This window comes from Neolamprologus brichardi, chromosome 17 (genome assembly GCF_056152115.1).
Source record: "Neolamprologus brichardi isolate AB-2024 chromosome 17, ASM5615211v1, whole genome shotgun sequence".
NCBI lineage: Eukaryota > Metazoa > Chordata > Actinopteri > Cichliformes > Cichlidae > Neolamprologus > Neolamprologus brichardi.
In genome coordinates this window covers 10,985,873-11,006,703 of record NC_142120.1, presented here as the reverse complement: position 1 = coordinate 11,006,703, position 20,831 = coordinate 10,985,873, and the positions used below count along the sequence as shown (strand labels likewise).

The following is a 20,831-nucleotide window of genomic DNA, read 5'->3' as shown; positions in this document are numbered from 1 at the left end:
TGTTGTCCTCATATATTTGTTGGGCACAACCTGAAGTAATTACAGTAAATTTACGCTCAGCAGCCACTACATAAGGTGCTCTAGTTTAACTTGGTAAACTTGGTAATGTAAATATCTAAATAGCCAATCACACAGCGGCAACTGAATGCATATAGCCATTTGGACATGGTCAAAAGGACTTGCTGAAGTTTAAACTGACCATGAGAATGAGGAAGAAAAGTTATTTAAGGTACATTTATTACAACCAAGCAGGGTCAGGGCCAGAGCAGATGGACTGGATGGACAATCCAACGTTGATGGTGGCTCAGCTCACTTTTCTATTTCATTACAAAAAAAGATGAGGGCAGATTAAAGTTGCCACCTTTAGAGCCTACACTACAAAATCAAGTATAAATAACTGACTGCACCATGAACCAATGTGTATAATAATTATAACCTCACAATACCCTGATAGCAAATTTGTTTCATGTGAGATCATGCTTTAAACATAACCTCATCTCAAACTTTGTTCTAAATATGAGTTCGCTGTACTCAAATGGGCTCCACAGTCACCAGATCTCAGTCCAATAGAGCACCTGTGTGATATGTTAAGGCACCTCTGAAGGCAAAGGGGGCAAGCTTTGTATAAGCATGGTGTACCTAGTGAAGTGTATGGAACAGACCAACCTCGATCGTACAATGTGAGTTTTTTTAGTAATAAATTGCTCCCTGTTTTTGACGGTTAACTAAAGACACAGTAAAATACAGTTTAATAAGGTTTCTGGCATCAGCGTAATTTAACTGGAACGCTGGAACATTTGGTCGCACTTTCAGGGCTTATGTATAAATCACGTCCACATCAGCACAGGAAGTACCCGCTTAATGGATGTTGTGTTTGTGAAACTGCTGTTGCCTTCAAATGGCAATTTGATCATTTCATTATACATAAACTCAGTGTCCCAAACACTCAAGACAAAAACCTGTGCAGGTTTCACAATGCCATGAGCCGTGTACATAGATGAGAATTTCTCAAAGTAGATTTCTTGTATAGAAATGCACATGTAAACAAAATCAGCCTGCAGATTTGGATCATGTGATATGGCTAAAATCACCAGAACTGGCACCGAGTCTGCTTTCACAAGTGCTATTTACTGTCAGGAACGTCAAACATTACTTTTTACACAGGCTCATTGCGCTCTCCCTCCAAGTAGATTAGTGTGGGAAAACTAGGCTTCCTCTCCTCTCCCTTCCTGCTTCCTCTCCTCAGCAAGCCTTGGCATGTCATGGATTCTACTTACCATTAACTTCAGTAGCAGCGTAGCGGATTCATTTATCCAAAGCAGAGTTCAAAATCAGGTAAACTTTGATTCAAATGAAAGAGTTAATGGTGATCTTTGTGAATGTCAGGGTGGATGGATAATATTTTTAAGACCTTTTATGAGTACATTTTTATTAAGGGATGATGCCCATACATGCACACATATTCTTTTTTCTAAGACTCGGAGGTTCCAGACCATTGCTTTAGCTGATGGAGCTAAATGTAAGGGCTGACTATTAGCTCTGGCCTAGAGTAATCAATGACTTCTGGTGTGTGTGTGTGTGTGTGTGTGTGTGCGCCCTTGCCCAGAGAGGCGGAGTCTCTGATTTGTATAGGGACTCCAGATCACGTTTGTCAGTGCTGTATTCTCAAAAGGAAGATATTGTGCAGTGGTCTACTTTAAATTTCAAGAAAATATTTGTGTAATTCTTCTCACCTTCCTAGTCTCAGTCTTTCACTCTTCAAACACAGGCTGGCCAACTCTGCAGGAGCACAGGTGAGTAATACTTTCTTTGGGGATATCTGCTCTAGTATTGTAGTGTTAGTAGAAGTGTGTTTAGCATGTAAATCATAAAGTAAGGATGGCAAGCTACATTTAAAATTGAGATGAGAAAAAAATGAATTTTGGATAGAAAAGTGCATTTTATAAGACCTTCAGATTCCTTTATTGTCACCTGCACAGATAAAAACAAGAATATGACATTAAAAACTGAGCCAGGAGCTAACTCGATTGGTTAACTAAAGAAGAACAAATGGTAGCTTCTCCAATAATAAAAGTCTCACTTAAATAATAAATATACACATATTGTCTCTGATGTACACTTGTGTGCCGCCTAAATCCCTGCATGTCTGAACTGTGTGAACATGCAGTTAAATGCAGTTAGTTTTTGGACAAAGCGTTTTTGTAGGTTGGCCTCTGTACGCCACCACAGTGGATTTTAAATCAAACGAGCAAGATGTGACTGAAGTGCAGACTTCCAGATTTAATTCAAGGGATTTATCAAAAGTATTGCATAAGCTGTTTAGGAATTTCAGATATTTTTAAACCCCTCCCCCATTTCCAGATACTCAAAAGAAATTGGACAACATAACATAAAAAGGATATTTTTAATATTGGAATGAAAAAAGTGAAGTGTCATCTGATCAGTTTTGCAGCATTCGTCTGAGCCTGAGCACAGAGTACAGCCCTGTATCCCTCAGAATTCATCTTGCTACTTCTATCAATAAACACTGGCATCATTCAAAGCATACCACTTCCACTAAAATGATACTTTTCGGATTATAAACTATATCTCTTCTTTTTCATAATCTTCTCTCCCCATTATTCTGGTACAAGTGAATTGTGGATTCATCTGTCCAATTTCCTGAGCATGCTCACTTATAGGTTTTCTGGCAAAGACTAATTTGGCCTTCCTGTTCTCGAGTGTAATCAGTGATTTGCACCCTGTTGTAAACCACTCTATTTCTATTCATGAAGCCATCTCTCGATTGTAGACTCCGGTTGTAGACTGATGATACACCCACCTGCTCAAGAGTGTGTTCTCGACTAGGTTAGCTGTTGTCCGATCATCCCCTTTAGTTTCAGAGCTTAGACTTCATCCCTAGCATCAGTGATCTGGGTCAGCCTGGGAGTAGGAGTCCCACAGCTGTTGTGCGCTACTGGTGTGTGTGCGTGGTTGTACATGGTACTTATATGCTTGCCTGATTGCCTCTGTGTGATGGTGCATGTCGCTATCTAAAGTGTTTGTTATCAATTTGATCCCTTCCTGCGTCCACCGCAGCCATAAGGCTTTATGTGCACTGCCAAATTGTTTTATAGCATTTTCATAATAGCAGGAGCAGATGTTTTACTGTCGCTCTCTCTCGGTGGGTGTGTACAGTATAATATGCAAAGACATGAGAGTTTAATATCTGTGTATCTTAGCAGTATTTATCTCAAGCTATATGTTCGTGCATGTATGTAGTTAAATAAAGCTTAATGATACATTATGTTTTATTAGAAATACTGATTCATACTGAAAGACAGCATCCTGAGTGGACTTCTATGAAAAGTTGTAATACCACAAGTGCAGAAGGGTGCTGTGTTTATGACCTGCCTGAATTACATACGAATACATGCACTGGCCTCTTTGTTACTATGATTGCTACTACTGCGCTGGATCCCGTTAGCTTTCAGAACTGCCCTATTCTTCATAGAATACATTCAAAAAGGTGTTGGAAACATTCCTCAGAGACTTGAGTTCTTATTGACATGATAAATTCAACTTCTCCCATTCCACCACAACCAAAAGATGCTCGAATGGATTGAGATCTGGTGGCTGTTGAGGAAATTTGAGTACAGTGAATACATTATCATGTCAAGGAAATCAGTTTAAATACTTTAAGCTTTGCAACGATGTGCGTTATCCTGCTGGAAGCAACAATCAGAAGATGGACACACTGTGGTCATAAATAAGAAGCAATACTCAGGTAGGCTGTGGTGTTTAAACAATGCTCATTTGGTACTAAAAAGTTCAAAATGTGCCAGGAAACTATCCCCAGCACTATTGCACCAACAGCAGCGGCATTAACCTTTATTACAAGGCAAGATGGATCCATGCTTTCATGTTGTTTATAGCCCTACCATCCAAATGTCACAGCAGAAATCCAAGACTTATCAGACCAGGCAAAGGTTTTCTAATGTTCTGGTGTCCAGCTTTGGTGATCTTATGCAAACTGTAGCCTCAGTTTCCTGTTCTTAGCTGACAGGAGTGGCCCTCTGCTGCTGTAGACCGTCTTCTTCAAGATTTGATGTGTCGCACATTCACAGATGCAATTCTGCATACAGCAAAGGCCGATTATTTGAGTTACTGTTGCCTTCCTGTCAGCTCTAAGCAGACTGTCCATTTTCCACTGATGTCTTGCATCAACAAGGTATTTTCACCCTTATAGGTGCTGCTGCTCAATTCATATCTTCTCTTTTTCAGAATATTTTCTCTAAGTCATAGAGATGGCTACATAAGCAAATCCCAGCAGATCAGCAGTTTTTTAAATACTCACTAACAACCATGTCACATTCAAAGTCATTTAAATCACCTTTATTCATTCTGATGCTCAGTTTGGACTTCAGCAGACCATCTTGACCATGTCTACATGCCTAAATTCACTGAGTTGCTGCCATGTGATTGACTTATTAGATATTTGCATTAAAGAACAGTTAAGTGTAGTCTGTAGCTGGCATGTTGTTGGTATGCATGTTGTTCTCCTGTTGTCTTTCTTTAAATTAATGTCCCTCTTACAAGAGTGTCCAAACACAAAGATAAGTGGTTGGTAGACTACCAATTTTTTTTTTATTATAGGTAATAGCATTGGATACTCTATACATAAAACATGTGATGGCAAACTGAAACAAATTGTTATCAGTTTTATAGATCATACTCCATAGGCTTGTTTATAAATATGGGTAATGTGGCCAAATTTTTACTGAGGCAGTAGTGTGTGCCGACAATAGACCTTTTTAAACTGCAGCAACTAACAGGCCATTTAAGGGTGGCTGACAATGTAGTTTGCACCAGGAAAGCCTCTCCTGACTCTGACTTACTGGGCTGTTTTCTGGGGTCTGAAATCTCATCAGTGGGGCCCAGTACTTACTTATTAAACCTAGAAAAGCTCACACAAGTAAGATTTTTAAACACCTACTGTAGTAGGTTTTTAAAAAATCACCCTGAAAATCAAAAAAAGAAAAAAAACAACGTTCATATGAGGTACAGGTTCCAGGTTTTTGCAGTGGTGTAAAAGTAAGTGATTTAAAATAATACTACGATTTTTAAATGGATTATAGGATGAATATGTGAATGAAAGTATCTCTAACAGGGAAAAAAGAACTATGAGAGCATACTTGAAAAATGTGCTATATGGACATGGACAGAGCTGATGGATTAATTCTGCAATATTGTGAGTGCATGTGTGCACGTGTATATGTGAGACAATGAAAGTCCACTAGGTGTCTCAATGTGTTTGTATTATGATTGTGTCAGTTAAACGTGTTCTTTCCCCTCCTCTTCCTCTCAACATCCCGTTCTTGTGTCCCCCTTACTTTGTTGAATTCTTATTACAGCCTCAATCCACTGTCATTTTTGGTTAAAAATAATAATAATACAGAGGAAGATTAAGAGAAAGCAATGAAAAGACAAAAAAGCAGGTGAGAGCCTGACAAGAAAGATTAAGAGAAAAAAACAGAGAAAAGCAACTAGAAAGAAAAGAAAGAGTAGAAAGACAGTGGGTCAAAGAGTGATACAGAGAAGATGAGGGCCAGAGAGAGAGAAAGATTGTGTTAGCGTGCTTGTATGGAGAGAGAGAGAGCAAGAGGCATGGAGTGGGAAAAGGAGGGAATGAGGGAGGAGGGGTTTAATCCTGCATGGATTATGGTATAAACTGGTGCTGGAGAGGAGGAAGAGAGATTCTGGAGAGAGAGGAAGTCCCACTATCCATCCGTGCATCCATTAGTCCATCTGTCTTACCTTCCATCCAGCAGCGTAGTCGTCTCCCTGTGCTTTTTGTTTTGGATTTTGGACCTGTGAAGACGTGAGGTCAGCACAAGGGTCGGCAGAATAATTGGAAGTTGCAGCGGGGTTGGATTTGTTTTTGGAACCTGTGCATGTGCCTTACCTGGAAGAAATAAAATCACACTGCCCGATAATGGAAGTCGTGTGAAGACTGAAGTTTTCTCCTATTTTTGTGGGATTGTGCTGATCCGAGAAAACAAGCAAGAAAAACAGACGTCAATAATGGGGGGGACAGAAATCAGATTAAGAGCCTTGGAGAGGGAGGCGTAGAAAAATGGAGATGCTCTATTGTGATCCCATGTGCACAGAAGTGACCTTTGACACTGGAGAGAAAAGCTTTCTAGTTTCTTTTGTATGCCGGGACATCCAGCTCAGCTGACATCGAATCATCATCATTCACACTTGCTATGTTTCAACTTTCTTCCTTGACCTACATACTTTTTGGTTCTTTTGTGAGCTCTGAAAATATGGGTTTACTGAACTATTTTCCTAATTTTGTGTATTAATATTCCAGCTTTTAAATTGGGCATCAGATGGCATCTTTGTTTTCACTTGGAAAGAAGGTTTCACGTTGTTTCCACATGAGCCCAAAGTCAGTGTTAACTCTAAATGTTTTTAAGATGGCATATTTAACCTATAGTCACATGCCCATGCTTTTCTATTTTTTGCTATCCTTTCGGTTTGGACTTTCACAGATTCTCTAAATGTTACTATGGATCTTTACATATTTTAGCCTGCTTGGTGACAAAGCCAGCATCTTTTTTCCCATCTTGATGGGCTTAAGATTTGGACTATACATGACTGTCCTTCAGAAGGCTGTACACTGGACCTTGAGATTTTTTCTGAACAAATAATCTATCAGGCAAGTAGTCAAAAAGATCTTGAAAGCAAGTTCTTTGTTTTGCTCTTTAAGATAAGTTGGTGTTGTGCTACAAAGTGATGACCAATTATGATCAATATTTTATAATGAAAAGAGTAATACTTATGTGTCTGTGACCAAAATTCTGCCATAACTTATTGCACTATACTTCAGTTTAATAAAGTTTAAATGCAGCTTTTGACTGGGATGAACTGGGGTAGTTATATCATATACATGCAATTGTTTTGTAGATAGAGACTGAGTATAACAGAACTTGGTGCCACTCACCTTATAGCACTTGAAGTGCCATTAAATGCATCTGGAAAATTCATCATTCATCATACATCAAACTCAATACAACCCCAAAACGTTTTTTTAGCATTGTTAGCATTTTCAAATGCTAATAACAGTGAAGGTCAACTGACTGGTGCACAGTTAATATTTACATCATGTCATGCTGTCCATGTGCTGTCAGGAACATGTGGCTTCTTTCTGCATCGTGACATGGTGCAGAGGGGTAATTTGGTGCAAAGAAAATAGTCTGTACATTTTAGTAATAAGTTCTAAACAAGCTCTTAAAATCAACTGTCTGCATCTGCTCAGGCCTAGCTAGCTAGCAACAAGGTAAACATCCCTCCAGAGTTGGTAGATACCAAAATAGTGCTAAAAGAGAGAATTAAAGAGACTACTTTACCAGAAGCATGACTCAAGAGCAGCGGTGAGCAATTAATTTTCCCAAAGGGCCACATGAGGAATTGTGACTACTGTGGAGGGCTGCTCCAGTAAGATTATAACGAAAAATGAATACTGAGCCCTTTCAGGTGAACCCCCAAAGGAAGACCCAAATCCCCTTTGGGATTCAACAACCAGTTTGCCAAATCGAACACACCTTCTGAGTACAGAATTGGTCCGGTCTCCTAAAACAGTCCCAGTTTCTCATGTGGCCACTTGAGAAAAATAATTGAACCATTCTTGATCAAGAGGTACATTAGTTTTATTGTTTTTTCAAGGTGATAACAGTTCAGTGATGTGCATGTGGTAGTTGTAATTTTTTGTATTATAGCTACAAGACTTTACAGAAGCAATAATACTCTGTGCTTTCGTGCAACTTCAACATACATGACTGGAATATAGTTCAATTAGCATGCACAAAAGTGTCAACAACCTAACTTGACAGAGAGTGATCTAGGTATAAATGATAAATGTTCATATAAAGATGTTATTACTGCCATAAACTAGCTAAGACAGCCTGTAAGTGGTGCTGCAGAACCTGGCTGGGCTAATTCTGTTACTTTTAAATATTCCAAAGAAGCGAGGAGGTTAATGCTAATGCTCACCCTTTTTTCACAGTTAATGAAGTAGATGTCGGTTAGAGAAGGTGCATTGTGTTCCACCCTGTATGTGTAGATCTGTGCCAAGACTTCAGGTTTCTCTCTCTGTGGGTTTGCTCTTTGACCTGAGCATTTCTAAATTCATGCTTTTTCACTGTTCAGACTTCCTCAATTTCTCTCCAGCGTACGGCAGCTGCAGGGATGAACTGCTGGAGTCTGGGAAAAGCTAGGAATGCCATTAAATTAGACAGAAGTGGGCCATACAGCGGGAGGCTGATGATGCTGATGTGGATTATCCTCTCCAGTTCACTGTGCCTCATGACTGATGGTCAAATGAAGATCTCACCAGAAACGTAAGTAAAACTGCGCTAGAAAAATAGAGAGTTGACTGGTGTCTGGTGTTTGTATAAAGCTGCATTTATTCTGAAATTAATTTCATTTTTGCATTTGTTTTTGTTTACATACCCATATCATGGCTGTATCCTCAATCACAGTGGCACCCAGTATGCTGCCATTCAGTGGCAAATATAGACACACAGCCTTTTTTTAAATCAGGTAATTTCTGTGTGCACACCCTGGCAGCTCTACGTGCAGTATGATCCTTCTTTAAGCCATATGTCAGATGGATGAGTCAATAGTGTTCCTTCTAGGTTGGCTGATTATTCTACATACATATGGACCATCTGGACACCTGTGGGGTACAGCGAACTGCCAAACTGTTCTCCTCTCTACAGCCACATTCAAATAATCTGACATATAAGTCTGACTAGAGATAAAGAGACATTCATTTTTAAAAAATAAAAATTACAATTTTTTTTTGTTAGAAAAGATTTTGTGTAGGAAAAGGCAGCATGGTGATCAAGTGGTTAGCGCTGTCAACACACAGCAGTCACCTAGAGCCATGCTGGCAAACACCAATGCTCTGCTTATACAGATTGATGGAGTCCTGCTATGTTTGCATTTAATCAAATGTACATATCACAAGGCTTGTTACTTCTACTGTAAAACTGCTTTTCAAACATGTACAATGATTGCCTTCCCATGAGAGGGACCGGTTTATATTGCGTAATGTGTTTTGCTTTCACAGAGTGTTGACTTTGTAAGACTGTGTACGATTACCGATCAGTTTATCTTAGGTGGATATTTCTTTTTGGGACAAAATGCTGTGTTTGTTTATTCTCCAAAGGCAAGACGAAGCTCTTTCGCCTTAACGGTTTTCAACCGCCTTGCTGACGAAAGACAAGAACAGATCGATACAGTCCTGTCAGTCTGCAGTAGCCTTGTTTGCGTGTGAGTGTGTGAGCTGTGTGTTAGCAGAAGAATTTGTGCGCATGTGTGTGTGACTGTATATGTAAAAGTGATAAAAAATTGAATGGGTTGAGAGAGACTGAGAAGCACAGCACTTTGTTAGCATGGATGTTGTTAAAGTTTGCATGACAGGCTTTACATACTTACATCTATCGACCAAAACCATAAAGCAATGTCTGCCTGTGCAGATTAGAGTTGTATTCAGTGCAGTGTATAAGATTTGTAGCTATACAGCTTAAAGAGTTTATTGTATGTGTTGTCAGCAGTCAGGCTGGTGACGGCAGATGAAGCTCTGGGGACACCAGAGTTCAACTGTCCAACATAGGTCACTAAGCCCCAAATGCCGCACTCTGCCTAGGGAAGAAATGGCAGCAGGTCCCTTATGGCTGTGAAAGTTAACAGTGTCACGACCGGAACATTCCAGGCCAAGAAGGTCAGATCTTTATCCTCTAAGGCTATGCAACCCTAATGCCAGTAGGAAACATTGCACCTTTCTGTGAGCTGTTACTAAAAACACGTCTTTGCTCTGGAATAAACAGTATAAGTGTACACATAGATCTTTTTCTTCTTTGGGGATAAAATCAAGTTTATCTATTGAAAAATGAAGTAAGTAAAATACTTTCACTGTTCATTGAAGTTGTTTCTGCAACCTGGTTGGTGTGTCAAAGGCCTGTTCTTGATCTGACTGGTACAGATACTGGTTCGAAAATTATAGTATAGCCATTTTAATAAGTTTAATTTTAAAATAAATCATTAAAAATGCACAAATTTCCTAACCCAGTGTCAGAGGAGATAATCTCCTGCTTCAATAATATCATAATATTGTTTTATGACACTTGATGTTCTTGATGCTGCCTTGAAACAGGAACAGGGATCGGCTAGATTATGATTAACCAGAATGGTAATACTAAACAAAATCTCTTGAAGAAGAATATTGACAGTACAGTAGACGGCTTGCACACTGTTGGCCCTCACATTTTAAAATGAACACACTCAAATTTTGCTATGACAATATCAACAAGTCAACAAATGATAAGCCAGTTTTCAGTACCGATGCTGGCAAGACTGCCTGCAAACTAGCAGCGAGCTGACTGACTCCCCATAGGTTAAGCCATCTGTCACATCCTGTCTGCTCTCTAAACTCTATTACCTTACCTCATTGGCATTCACACTGAGGATTTGTAGAATTGCTGCATGTTAGTGAGCACAGAATAACCTCTTGACCCGGTACAATGTCTATTTTAAGTATCACCTTGAAATAATCTGCTTCACTCTGTCAGTAGTGAGTGTGCAGTAAGTGCTTAAATGTTTTGCTGTGTACATTTCTGGTCATTTCCAGTGTTTTATAATGGGTTTATTAATTTGAGCTAGTAGCTGTGTCTTTACCTATATAAGGGTATCTACCTTCCATTGATAATGTATTTTGTCTGTTCAGGGTGCAGCAGTGGGCCGTGTCATTTGGCAAAGAGATAACTGCTTTGTCCGCCAGGTACTCTGGAGCTAAACTTCTGCAGAAGGTAAGAGACAGTTCATCTATGAAGTTACATTTTTATTAACTATCAGCCAGGTGGGTGAGCCATTAATATTTACATTGCATTCGTCAGTATGATAACACAGCTCATGTAAGGAGTTCAATAGGGGGAAAAAGCAGCTTATATATGAAATTGCTCCTTGCAAGGTTTTTGGATTATCTTTTTTTCAGTAACCAGGTCTAAAACTGCACAGTAAGTCAAATTACCAGGACCACATGGCAAGCAGAAAACAAGCAAGTTATTGAAATAGACAGAAATTCCCATTTGGAGTTGGTGGAGACCACAAACAGAGCAAAAAGGAGAGAATTACATTAGTCGGCTGACTGGTTCGGAATTTCTGGAAGGGAACATTCCAAGCCAAGTGGCAGAAGTCTTTCACTTGGGTGGTCTCAGAATCTCATCTCTGTTTTTGGATGGTGTGGTTCTGTCGGATTCATTGGGTGATGGCTTCCAGCTGACTTTGGAACGGTTTCGCGGCCGAGTGTGAATCGGTCAGAATGAGAATCAGCACCTCCAAATATAAGGCCATGCTCCTCAGCCAGAAAAAGTTGGAGTGCCCACTCTGGGTCAGGGACGAGTTCTTGCTCCAAGTGGATGAGTTTAAGTATCTCAGGGTCTTGTTTACGAGTGATGGGAGAAGGGAGCGGGAGATCGACAGACGGATTGGTGCTGCGGCTAAAGAGAGAGCTGAGTATAAAAGCGAAGCTCTCAATTTACCTGTCGATCTATGTCCCTACCCTCACCTATGGTCACGAGCTGTGGGGAGTGACCGAAAGAATGAGATTGCGGATACAAGTGGCAGAAATGGGCTTCCTCCGAAGGGTGGCTGACCTCTCCCTTAGAGATAGAGTCAGAAGTTCGGCCATCCGGGAGGGGCTCAGAGTAGAGCCACTGGTCCTTCACATTGAAAGGAGTCAGTTGAGATGGTTCGGGCATCTGACAAGGATGCCTCCTGGGTGAGATTTTCTGGGCATGTCCCATCGGGAAGAGGCCCTGGGGCAGACCCAGGACACGCTGGAGAGATTATATCTCTCGGCTGGCCTGGGAACGCCTTGGTGTTTCCCCGGACAAGGTGGATTAGGTGACTGGGGAGGGGAGGTCTGGGCTTCTCTGCTTGGGCTACTGCCCCACGACCTGGCCCCGGATAAGCGGAAGAAGATGGATGGATGGATGGAACATTCCTGCTGAGTGTTATGTATTTTCTTGCCCTTTGGAGCATGCCAAGTGAAATGCCATTTGATTCCATTATATTCAAAATAGGACAGAAATCTCTACAACAGGCTCACCAAAATGGGGCTATTCACATCAAAACAAGCAGAACTTGATTTTATTGGGGGTGAACTGTCCATTTAATATAATATACATTTATAAATAGATGTTGTCAGATATCAACAAATTATTACTCATACAGTACATACTAGCTCAAGACATCATGCCCAAGTACATGTTACAAGACATAGTATGCTTCACTAATTTCCCATTTCAGACAGGCAAATGATTATTTTTAGGCTATATTTAATGATGGTTATGGTATGGTATGGTTAACATGCCTTTATTGATGATTAGTCACGCAAAAGTATACAGAGAGGAACATACAGGGAAGGTTATTTGGGGCTGAGCTCTCCCTCTACCTGCACCTCTTATTGTATTACCAGCTACACAAATATTTAAAACTAAAGTTGGAACTGGAAGCTGGGAATGGACAAAGAAATCTTACAAAAAATACAATATTATGCTGCAAAACTGAAAGGCTCAGAGTGGGAATTCATCATTTCTCCCCCTTCTGTGCATTACATCAGCCAATAAGAACACGGCAGACTGACATACATTTGCTGTACAACATCTGCGCATGGCCTAGAGAACAATCTGATGACACATTTAATTCAAATACAATTCCAATGCCTTTTAGTAATTAGCACGTGTGAGCTTGCACTGCATGCCACCCTGTAATATCGCTAGCAGGTCCATTCACCATCTGCTATGCAGGCTCACAAAATGTGTGTTAACAACGTTAACCAAACAAGCTGTACAAATAACCAATCCTTACTGATTTAGCTGTTATAAACAGTTTTCTACACTGTCCAACCTCACAGCTTGTAAGATATCAACCTGATCAAAAACAGAAAGCATTGTGGTGCTTGTAAGTGCTTCAGTTATCACACGAGCAACACTTGCTGTAGTAACTGTATCCATAACAGCCCTATTAATTTGCTGTATCTTTCCTATCTGCAAAATGTATTTTTATTCAGCCAGTGGTGTGTAATAACAGCCAGCGCTTTAGTCGTATCCTTGCACCAAGGAGCCATAAATCATCCACCTCTGCCTAATCAATAGGCTTCTTGTTATAAGTGGAACACTTAGTGATTCTGTCTTCTTGCCTGAGTAAACTGGGTAGGATATTGAGTGTTTGGGGTTCTGTTTGACAGTCATAAACATGTTGGAGCTACAAAGAGGGCTTTCCCCCCCAAACAAACCTGCAAAAGATCCGTATATTGTGAGTTTTTCTCATTTTACATCTGTTATTTATCTATATGAGTATCTAACTTATCTTAGTTATTAGATGGATGTTGCACTGTTGCATGGGACACATGGCTTATCGAATCTATTCCCTGAGCAAATTTGATAATAATTGTAATATATTGTAATTAATGGTAATCATCTTTATAAAGGCAACAGAAAAATACAAAACAAACAAGATGGGTAAATGTCATTACATTATTTTTAGTGCAGGAAGTTAACCTTTCAGTCCTCATGCAGTAACAGTATGGGATCCCTTAAATTGCATTTATCCAGCTGCTGTGATTCTACTGTGAACAAATACTATGAGTATTATTTGGCTGACTGGTTGTTGGACTAGAAAAAAAAGAAAACATAAATATGTTTAAAAATGTATTCTGTTTTTTGGTGATCATTTTGAATGCCACTGCTATAATAACATGTCAGGATTAAGACTCGTTTTTATGTCTGCCTATTATACATCTGAATTATAAATCTTTGAAAACATTACCATCACTTTGTACAAAATAGTGAGGAGTGGAGGGAGAGGATGAAGTCAGGACACCTGTAAATGCCTGGTGTGAAGGTTTGTGTATCAGGATTGTTGCCTGTACAGTTGATCTCTGTTTTCAGAGGGGACTGTTTGGTTTCGTGTGTTGTTGAAAATGTAGAAATCGTTTATAATTGTGTTTTGTTGTCTTAAAACAGTCTTGCAAAGGCTGGCACAGTGTTTTACATTTTTTTAAACAAGTCTTTCTTTTTAAATTGAATTGTGTGTGTGTTTTAAAGAAATACAAGGATATTGAAGGTACAGTGAAGATAGAGGAGGTGAATGGAGACGAACTGGTGAAAAGGTTTGCGGAAGAAATGGAAGAGATGCTTGGGAGGAAGATGAAAGCTGTTAAGGTAATAATTATGCATGCAGAGTAAAAAAAAAAAAACTAATGTCAACCAAATGGGCAATCATCAAATCAAACACTGATACATGGTAAACTAGTGTGGGTTTGTGTAATGCTGCACTTTGCTACTTAAAAAAGAAAAAGAAAATCTGTAATGCTTTACCTTTTATCACAGAGATTAGCAGAAGCAGCAGAGGATGCAGATCTGGACCATGAGTACAATGAAACACTCGAGGTAAGGGTGACATTTCTGCTTATAAATTTTTCATTTGTCAGCTTATACACAATAAGAGTCCCATTGCTAGTAGAAAGCTCAGACACTCTATGTAAAAATGTATGTCCTCGCCATGAGACCTATTGCTTTGTAACTCAAATTTTGCCATTTTTGTTGTTTGTTAGTTTTTTTTTAAAAATGAATTGAATATGTGATTTGGATAAAAGGGCAGTGTGAGCAACTTGTGAGCTAATGCTAATCCTGGCTGAGTAGCTACCTTAGTTACCCTGGCATCCATACTGGCTGGTGAGTCCCTGGCAAGACTCTAGCAAAAATATATATTCTCCAATTCATTGTCCAATGGTTGGCTAAGTGAAATTGTTTTCAAAGAGGTATAGGGAACTACACTAAAACCCTCCTTTTGATTGCTTTGGGCAGTAGATTGCTAAAGTTGCCCAAAGTTTGCAAGGAAGAAAGTGACTCAACAATTAGTCACTGAGCAGTTGTGCTCAGTGACTAAGCTGTGAAAGTTTTGACCCAAGCTGCAAACAGAGACAGATTACCTTAAAAAGTTTTGCCTCTTGAAACAACTGAAGGCAAAGCTTTTACTTTGAAGGCAAACATTCTTCATTTCCATTTGCGTTGCAGTTTTTTGCCAAGTTTCACTACTGCTCTGTGTTTAGCTGCTGAGTGTCAGAAGACAAGTTGGGGGCTTTCATGCAAACCATTGGTAACTGCAACAATCTGCTAGTGACCAAAGCAATCACAAGAAGGTATCACAGATTTCACAGTGATAGCCAGCAACCTCCAGTAACCGCACACCAAGCAGTTAAGATGTAAACGTTTTTTTCTCTACCTTATATTTCACTGCGAGAACAAATGGGATGCTAATTTAGGCTAGCAAAAAACAAGCTCAGAAGAGCATTTTACCAGAGAAATCCAATGCCCAACTCCTCGCCACCAAACGGCAAACACAAAGCGGCCCCACACTTGTCACTCAAAACCTCTGCACACCTGATAATGCATGACCATAAACCCAAATATGATTTGGCAGTATTTTAATCACCAGTACAGTAGCCGCAAAAAGAGAAATGACCTGACGTCAGGCATTTTAATACAGGACTCTTTGTTAACTAACCACAAACTGTACATTAAAGATGGATAGCTACTGTGAAGCCTCAAGAGTGGAGCGAGCTTCAATTTGTCTTTTAATGATCCAGTTTGTGAGCTGATTTTCAGCCCTTTTGAAAAAAAATATCCACAGACTTATAACTGAATTATAACCAACTGTTTGTTCTTATTGGTTACTCATGTTAGTATATATGTACAGCCACCAACTGTCACTTTTTTCTGTAGTTTGACTATTATAACTCCATGTTGATCAACACCGTGGATGAGGATGGGAATGCAGTCCCACTGGGTGGAGAATTCCCTTTGGAGGAAAACGAACATTTTAATAAACTGCCAGTCAGCATACAGCAAAGTAACATACAAGTTCCCACAAATGTCTACAACAGAGGTAACACAACCATAAAGCCTTGAATATAATTGCAAATGCTGCATAATACACCAGATTGGCAGTAGAATATATTACCTCTCTCTGTTTTGTAGATCCTGATATTCTCAATGGAGTCTACATGTCTGAGGCTCTGAATGATGTTTTCGCTGATAACTTCCAGGCGGATCCAACTCTCACCTGGCAGTACTTTGGCAGTTCTACAGGCTTTTTCAGGCTATATCCAGGTACGTCTGAGTCACCTACACTTGGGCCAGCAAATGTGCGTCCCAGAATTGTAGCACAGTGTGTTAATTGATGGTACCCTTGGCTGCACTTTTCTCCTGTGATGATACAGTGTTAAAACAACATGAACAGCACTGTAGATAAACATTCAGCTACATAAGCCAAACGGTGTACTGTACTTACACAGCAACTGACAGCGCAAGAAACAGTCAAACATGATGAGTCAGTCTCGGTGAGAGTCTGGCTGCTAATAAATTCTGTGTGTGTACATGTCTGTCTGAGTGCGTGTGTGTGTGTTTGTGAGAGAGAGCAAGGGTAATTAACAGAAGATATGTGACAGCTTGTTTTACTCACCCTCTGCATCACCCATCACAGCCTTGTTTGACAGTTTGTCACCACAGCATTCATTTTGACATCAGTTGTTCATCCGTCCAACCAAAAAATCGTCCAAGCAGGAGTTTGTCCTCTGACCATCATCTGCACTCTCTCTGTTTTCTTTCAGGCATCCAATGGACTCCAGATGAAAACGGTGTCGTCACATTTGATTGCAGAAACAGAAACTGGTATGGCGATACTGCCCTGTCCTTCCCCATTGATGCCTTTTGATTATCTTTAGCTCTCTCAAAATGAAGCTCCAAACCCCACTTACAGATCTGATCACTCCCAGTCAACAGTTACTATGGTAAATGGTAAATGGACTGGTTCTTATATAGCGCTTTTCTACTCTTTCTGAGCACTCAAAGCGCTGTACACAACTTGTACATTAACCCATTCACACCCATTCGCACAAGCACATTTTTCTAAGTGCTTTCTAAGTAACATTCACACACACATTCATACTCCGATGGATGCATCGGAGAGCAATTTGGGGTTAGTATCTTGCCCAAGGATATTTGGCATGCAGACTGGGGAAGCCAGGGATCGAACCACCAACCTTCCGATCAGTAGATGACCTGCTCTACCACCTGAGCTACAGCCACCCCACTATGCACTATTAGGCAGTCTAGTATGGTACACCCATACTTTCTAGGTGTATTTGACTGTCTCAAGAATTCTTATCATCAGAATGGGAAAGAAGGATGATTCAAGTGTCTCTGAATTTGATATGGTTGTTGATACTAGATGACGTGTTGAGTGTTTGGGAAATGGAGCAAGAATTATCAAGTGAATGGCAGAGGTTAGAAGAGAATGGCCAGACTGCTTTGAGCTGAGAGGAAGGCAAGAGTAACTCAAATAACCACTTGTTGTAATCAAGGTATGCAGAAGAGCATCTCTGAAGACACAACCCATTGAACCTTGAAACAGATGAGCACATCGGGTGCCACGCTTGTCAGCTAAGAACAGGAAACTAAAAAGTATTTATTAGTTCAAGGGGATTTGCACCATGAATGTGCAGACAACAAATCTGTAACAACTATGTGATGCCATCTTGTCAATATGGAGCAAAATCTCTGAGGAATATTTCCTGGATCTTGTTGAATCTATACCACAAAATTAAGGAAGTTCTGAAAAAGGGGGTCTAACTTTGTACTAGTGATGTGTGACTAATGAAGTGCGGTGAGTGTACATGACAGTGTAATATGCACTGTTGCACTGAAGTAGTTAACTAGAATTCAGCCATCATTAATTTAGTGTTTATGCTTATTTCCTTGCTGCTGAAACATCAAATCAAATCAAATCAAAATTTATTTATATAGCACATATTAAAACAACAGTGTTGACCATAGTGCTTCACAGTCAGTAAAAACATGAGACAATTAAAACAAACAATAAAACAGGACAACAAACAATAGGTAACAACACAATAAGCTAGAACAGCCAGCTAGTTAGAATCAAAGGCCAAAGTAAAAAGATAAGTTTTAAGACGTGATTTAAAAGACTGGATAGACTCGGCAACATGTGACATTTTATTTGCTGTAAAGAGATCTATCACAAAGACAAAGGACTGTTTCGATTGTGGGAACTCTGTCTGGTTTCCGGACATAAATACAGTTGTCCTGGGAAGCAGAGATCAAGGAAACAGACAGAGTAAATCTGGAAAGTTGCCGATCACACCTGCTGCTCGAGGGGAAATCTCATTTATGTTAATTAGCTTGGAAAAATCAGGGGATGGTAATAAAGAGATGAAGGGACTGAACAGACGGACAGAGGAACATATAAAAGGATAAACACTGTCTGCTCCTCCTAGCTGCTGGACTAGCAGTACATAACACCCAATCTGGTCATACTTGGTGTTAAATGTAGGTTGTAGTGCATCTTATACCTACTTCTTCTTTCTCTCTATGTCCTTTTAGGTATATACAAGCAGCCACATCTCCTAAAGATGTAGTAATCGTCGTGGATGTCAGTGGCAGCATGAAGGGACTCAGACTGACAATAGCCAAGCACACCATTAATACAATCTTGGACACCCTGGGAGAAAATGACTTTGTTAACATCATAGCTGTAAGTATATGCGCAAACAGTCATGCAAAAGACAAATGCAATGAGCATTTGTCTAAGTCTGGATGAGCGTGACATAGAGATTAAAGCCCAAACACACAAATGCACTGGAACTAATGCACAGGTCCACATGGAGGTACATATGCACACACACATGCAAACAGATCCAAATTTAAAATTTGGTTCATGCCAGGCATAAATTTTCAGTAACATCAAAGCTTCTAAATTTGTTTTCTTTTTAGGTTTTTGGGGGGGATTTTGGCTGTGTGTAACCCTACAACTACAAATCTGTGTAATAAGCATGGTTTATCCTGGTATTACTGCGTGTGTAATCATCCTCTGCTTTTAAGCTGTATTTTTACCAGAATTTAAAGCTACACGCCTTTCAGCCGAGTGACCGTGCAGCAAAACAATACAAAACAAAAAAACAGTACTTCTTCATATCTAAACTCTGTAGTTTAAAAAATGGTTTAGTTAATTATTTTTATGAGGTCTATTCAAAATGAAACTTAGCTTTGACTTTGATAGAACTGGTCTTGAACACATTAAAATCATACTCCATATTAAATCCAACAACTTCAATATTGTTACATTATGAACAGTCAATATTTACAGATGGTTGGTTGGAGAGATTAAGTGTAATCTAATTACTTTGTGATGTTCAGGGTGATTGACTGCAGGTCGTAAAACTGCACTAACAACTGTTTGTCCCCTGCTGCAAATGTTAATCATGTTGACTCTTCATTAGCTGCTCAGTCGCCATATTGGTTCATTTGATTTGTTTTCTGTCTCCAGTACAGTGACTATGTTCGCTACGTGGAGCCCTGCTTCCAGGGAACGCTAGTACAGGCTGATCTGGATAACCGAGAGGTAAGACACACAAGCAGCTCTTGACAAATGGCACATGTGCTCATGGCTGATTAAGTGAATTAACCTCTTGTAACTTAATAATTCCAAGTTATCTTGCTAATACCCTGAAGACAAAGCTTATGCCGTAATCACATCACAGTTAAAACAACCTGCCCTTTAAAGGATTTAACCAGTAAAACCCTAGAGAGCGTATGTGACTTCGGCCTCTGCTAACATATTAAGAATATCAATATTCTTCCCAATTTCCCTTCTTTTCTTCTCTCTTGAATTATTTCCATGTCTAACACCAATAATGTCATTGTTTTATTTTTCTTCTCATCCCTTTGTCCTCCCTTTTTTTTTTAACTTCCCAACACCTGCTCAGTCTGCTCAGTCTCAGTGTGTGTGTGTGTTTATTTGTTGTAAGTATGCCCTACTTTCACTCCCCTCCACATCATGGCAGTTTGGGTGAGGTCGCCGGCTGCTGACAATTTTAAGTTGGTCACATGACCTGTCAGCAAGGGATCTGATTGGGTGAATACATAGGATATTCTGTAGCAGAATGGGCTTACAGATGTTGGCTGACACACTTGCACAAGAGGGAACGCACATGTAGAGGAAGACAATCATCAGTTTTGCAGTTGTTATACAAGAGTTCCAATATTCCTACATAACCATTCATTTTTAGTCCTACTGAAAGTCCCACTGGGTCACTTTTTCAGTCTTGTTCAGCTTTAATTACTGGACAGATTACTTAACACAAACCTGCAAGCCAACCATGTTAAAGATGCAGTACACAACATGCCCCAGTGACACAGTACAAATGCACATAAGCAAACAGTCTCATTTGTCAGAATAGCACAGAGCAGATATGTGGGATTAAATGCAATTTGCAATATTGTTGTTTTTTTAATAATACTTCACAACAATTTCAGTTATTTCGAGCATGTTTCCAATCCAATCCAAACCAATTTTATTTATAAAGCACTTTAAAATACCCAGTACAGGACCAAAGTGCTGTACAGAAAATAAGTTAAAAACAATAGAATAAAATAAATAAATAAAACACATAATACATAAATATTAAAACAGCCCTATATTAGCAAAACAAGATAAAACAGCATAGAATCAACTAAAAACAACTAAAATAAAAAAAACAACAACAAAAAAACCCAATATCTCACATGGTGTCAAAGGCCAGGGTAAAGAGGTGATTTAAAAACAGGTAGAGAAGAAGCCTGTCTGATCTCTAAAAGGAGATTGTTCCACAGTTTTGAGTCACTTTTTTGACTAAATGTTTATATTTAAATATAATTTAC

At 39.5% G+C, this 20,831-nt stretch overlaps 1 protein-coding gene across 2 annotated transcripts in view; it reads left to right on the top strand.

Moving 5' to 3' along the window:
* The first annotated feature begins 8,195 nt into the window (after positions 1-8,195).
* cacna2d4a (calcium voltage-gated channel auxiliary subunit alpha2delta 4a) overlaps positions 8,196-20,831 on the top strand; it is a 98,146-nt gene continuing 85,510 nt past the window's right edge. For both annotated transcript variants that reach the window (XM_087830680.1, XM_087830681.1), the window contains exons 1-9: positions 8,196-8,384; positions 10,775-10,856; positions 14,157-14,273; positions 14,442-14,501; positions 15,837-15,999; positions 16,092-16,223; positions 16,724-16,784; positions 18,516-18,666; positions 19,459-19,533. In XM_087830680.1, coding sequence (XP_087686806.1) covers positions 8,233-8,384; positions 10,775-10,856; positions 14,157-14,273; positions 14,442-14,501; positions 15,837-15,999; positions 16,092-16,223; positions 16,724-16,784; positions 18,516-18,666; positions 19,459-19,533 — 993 coding nt within the window. In that variant the 5' untranslated portion in view covers positions 8,196-8,232. The remainder of the gene's footprint in view (positions 8,385-10,774; positions 10,857-14,156; positions 14,274-14,441; positions 14,502-15,836; positions 16,000-16,091; positions 16,224-16,723; positions 16,785-18,515; positions 18,667-19,458; positions 19,534-20,831) is intronic.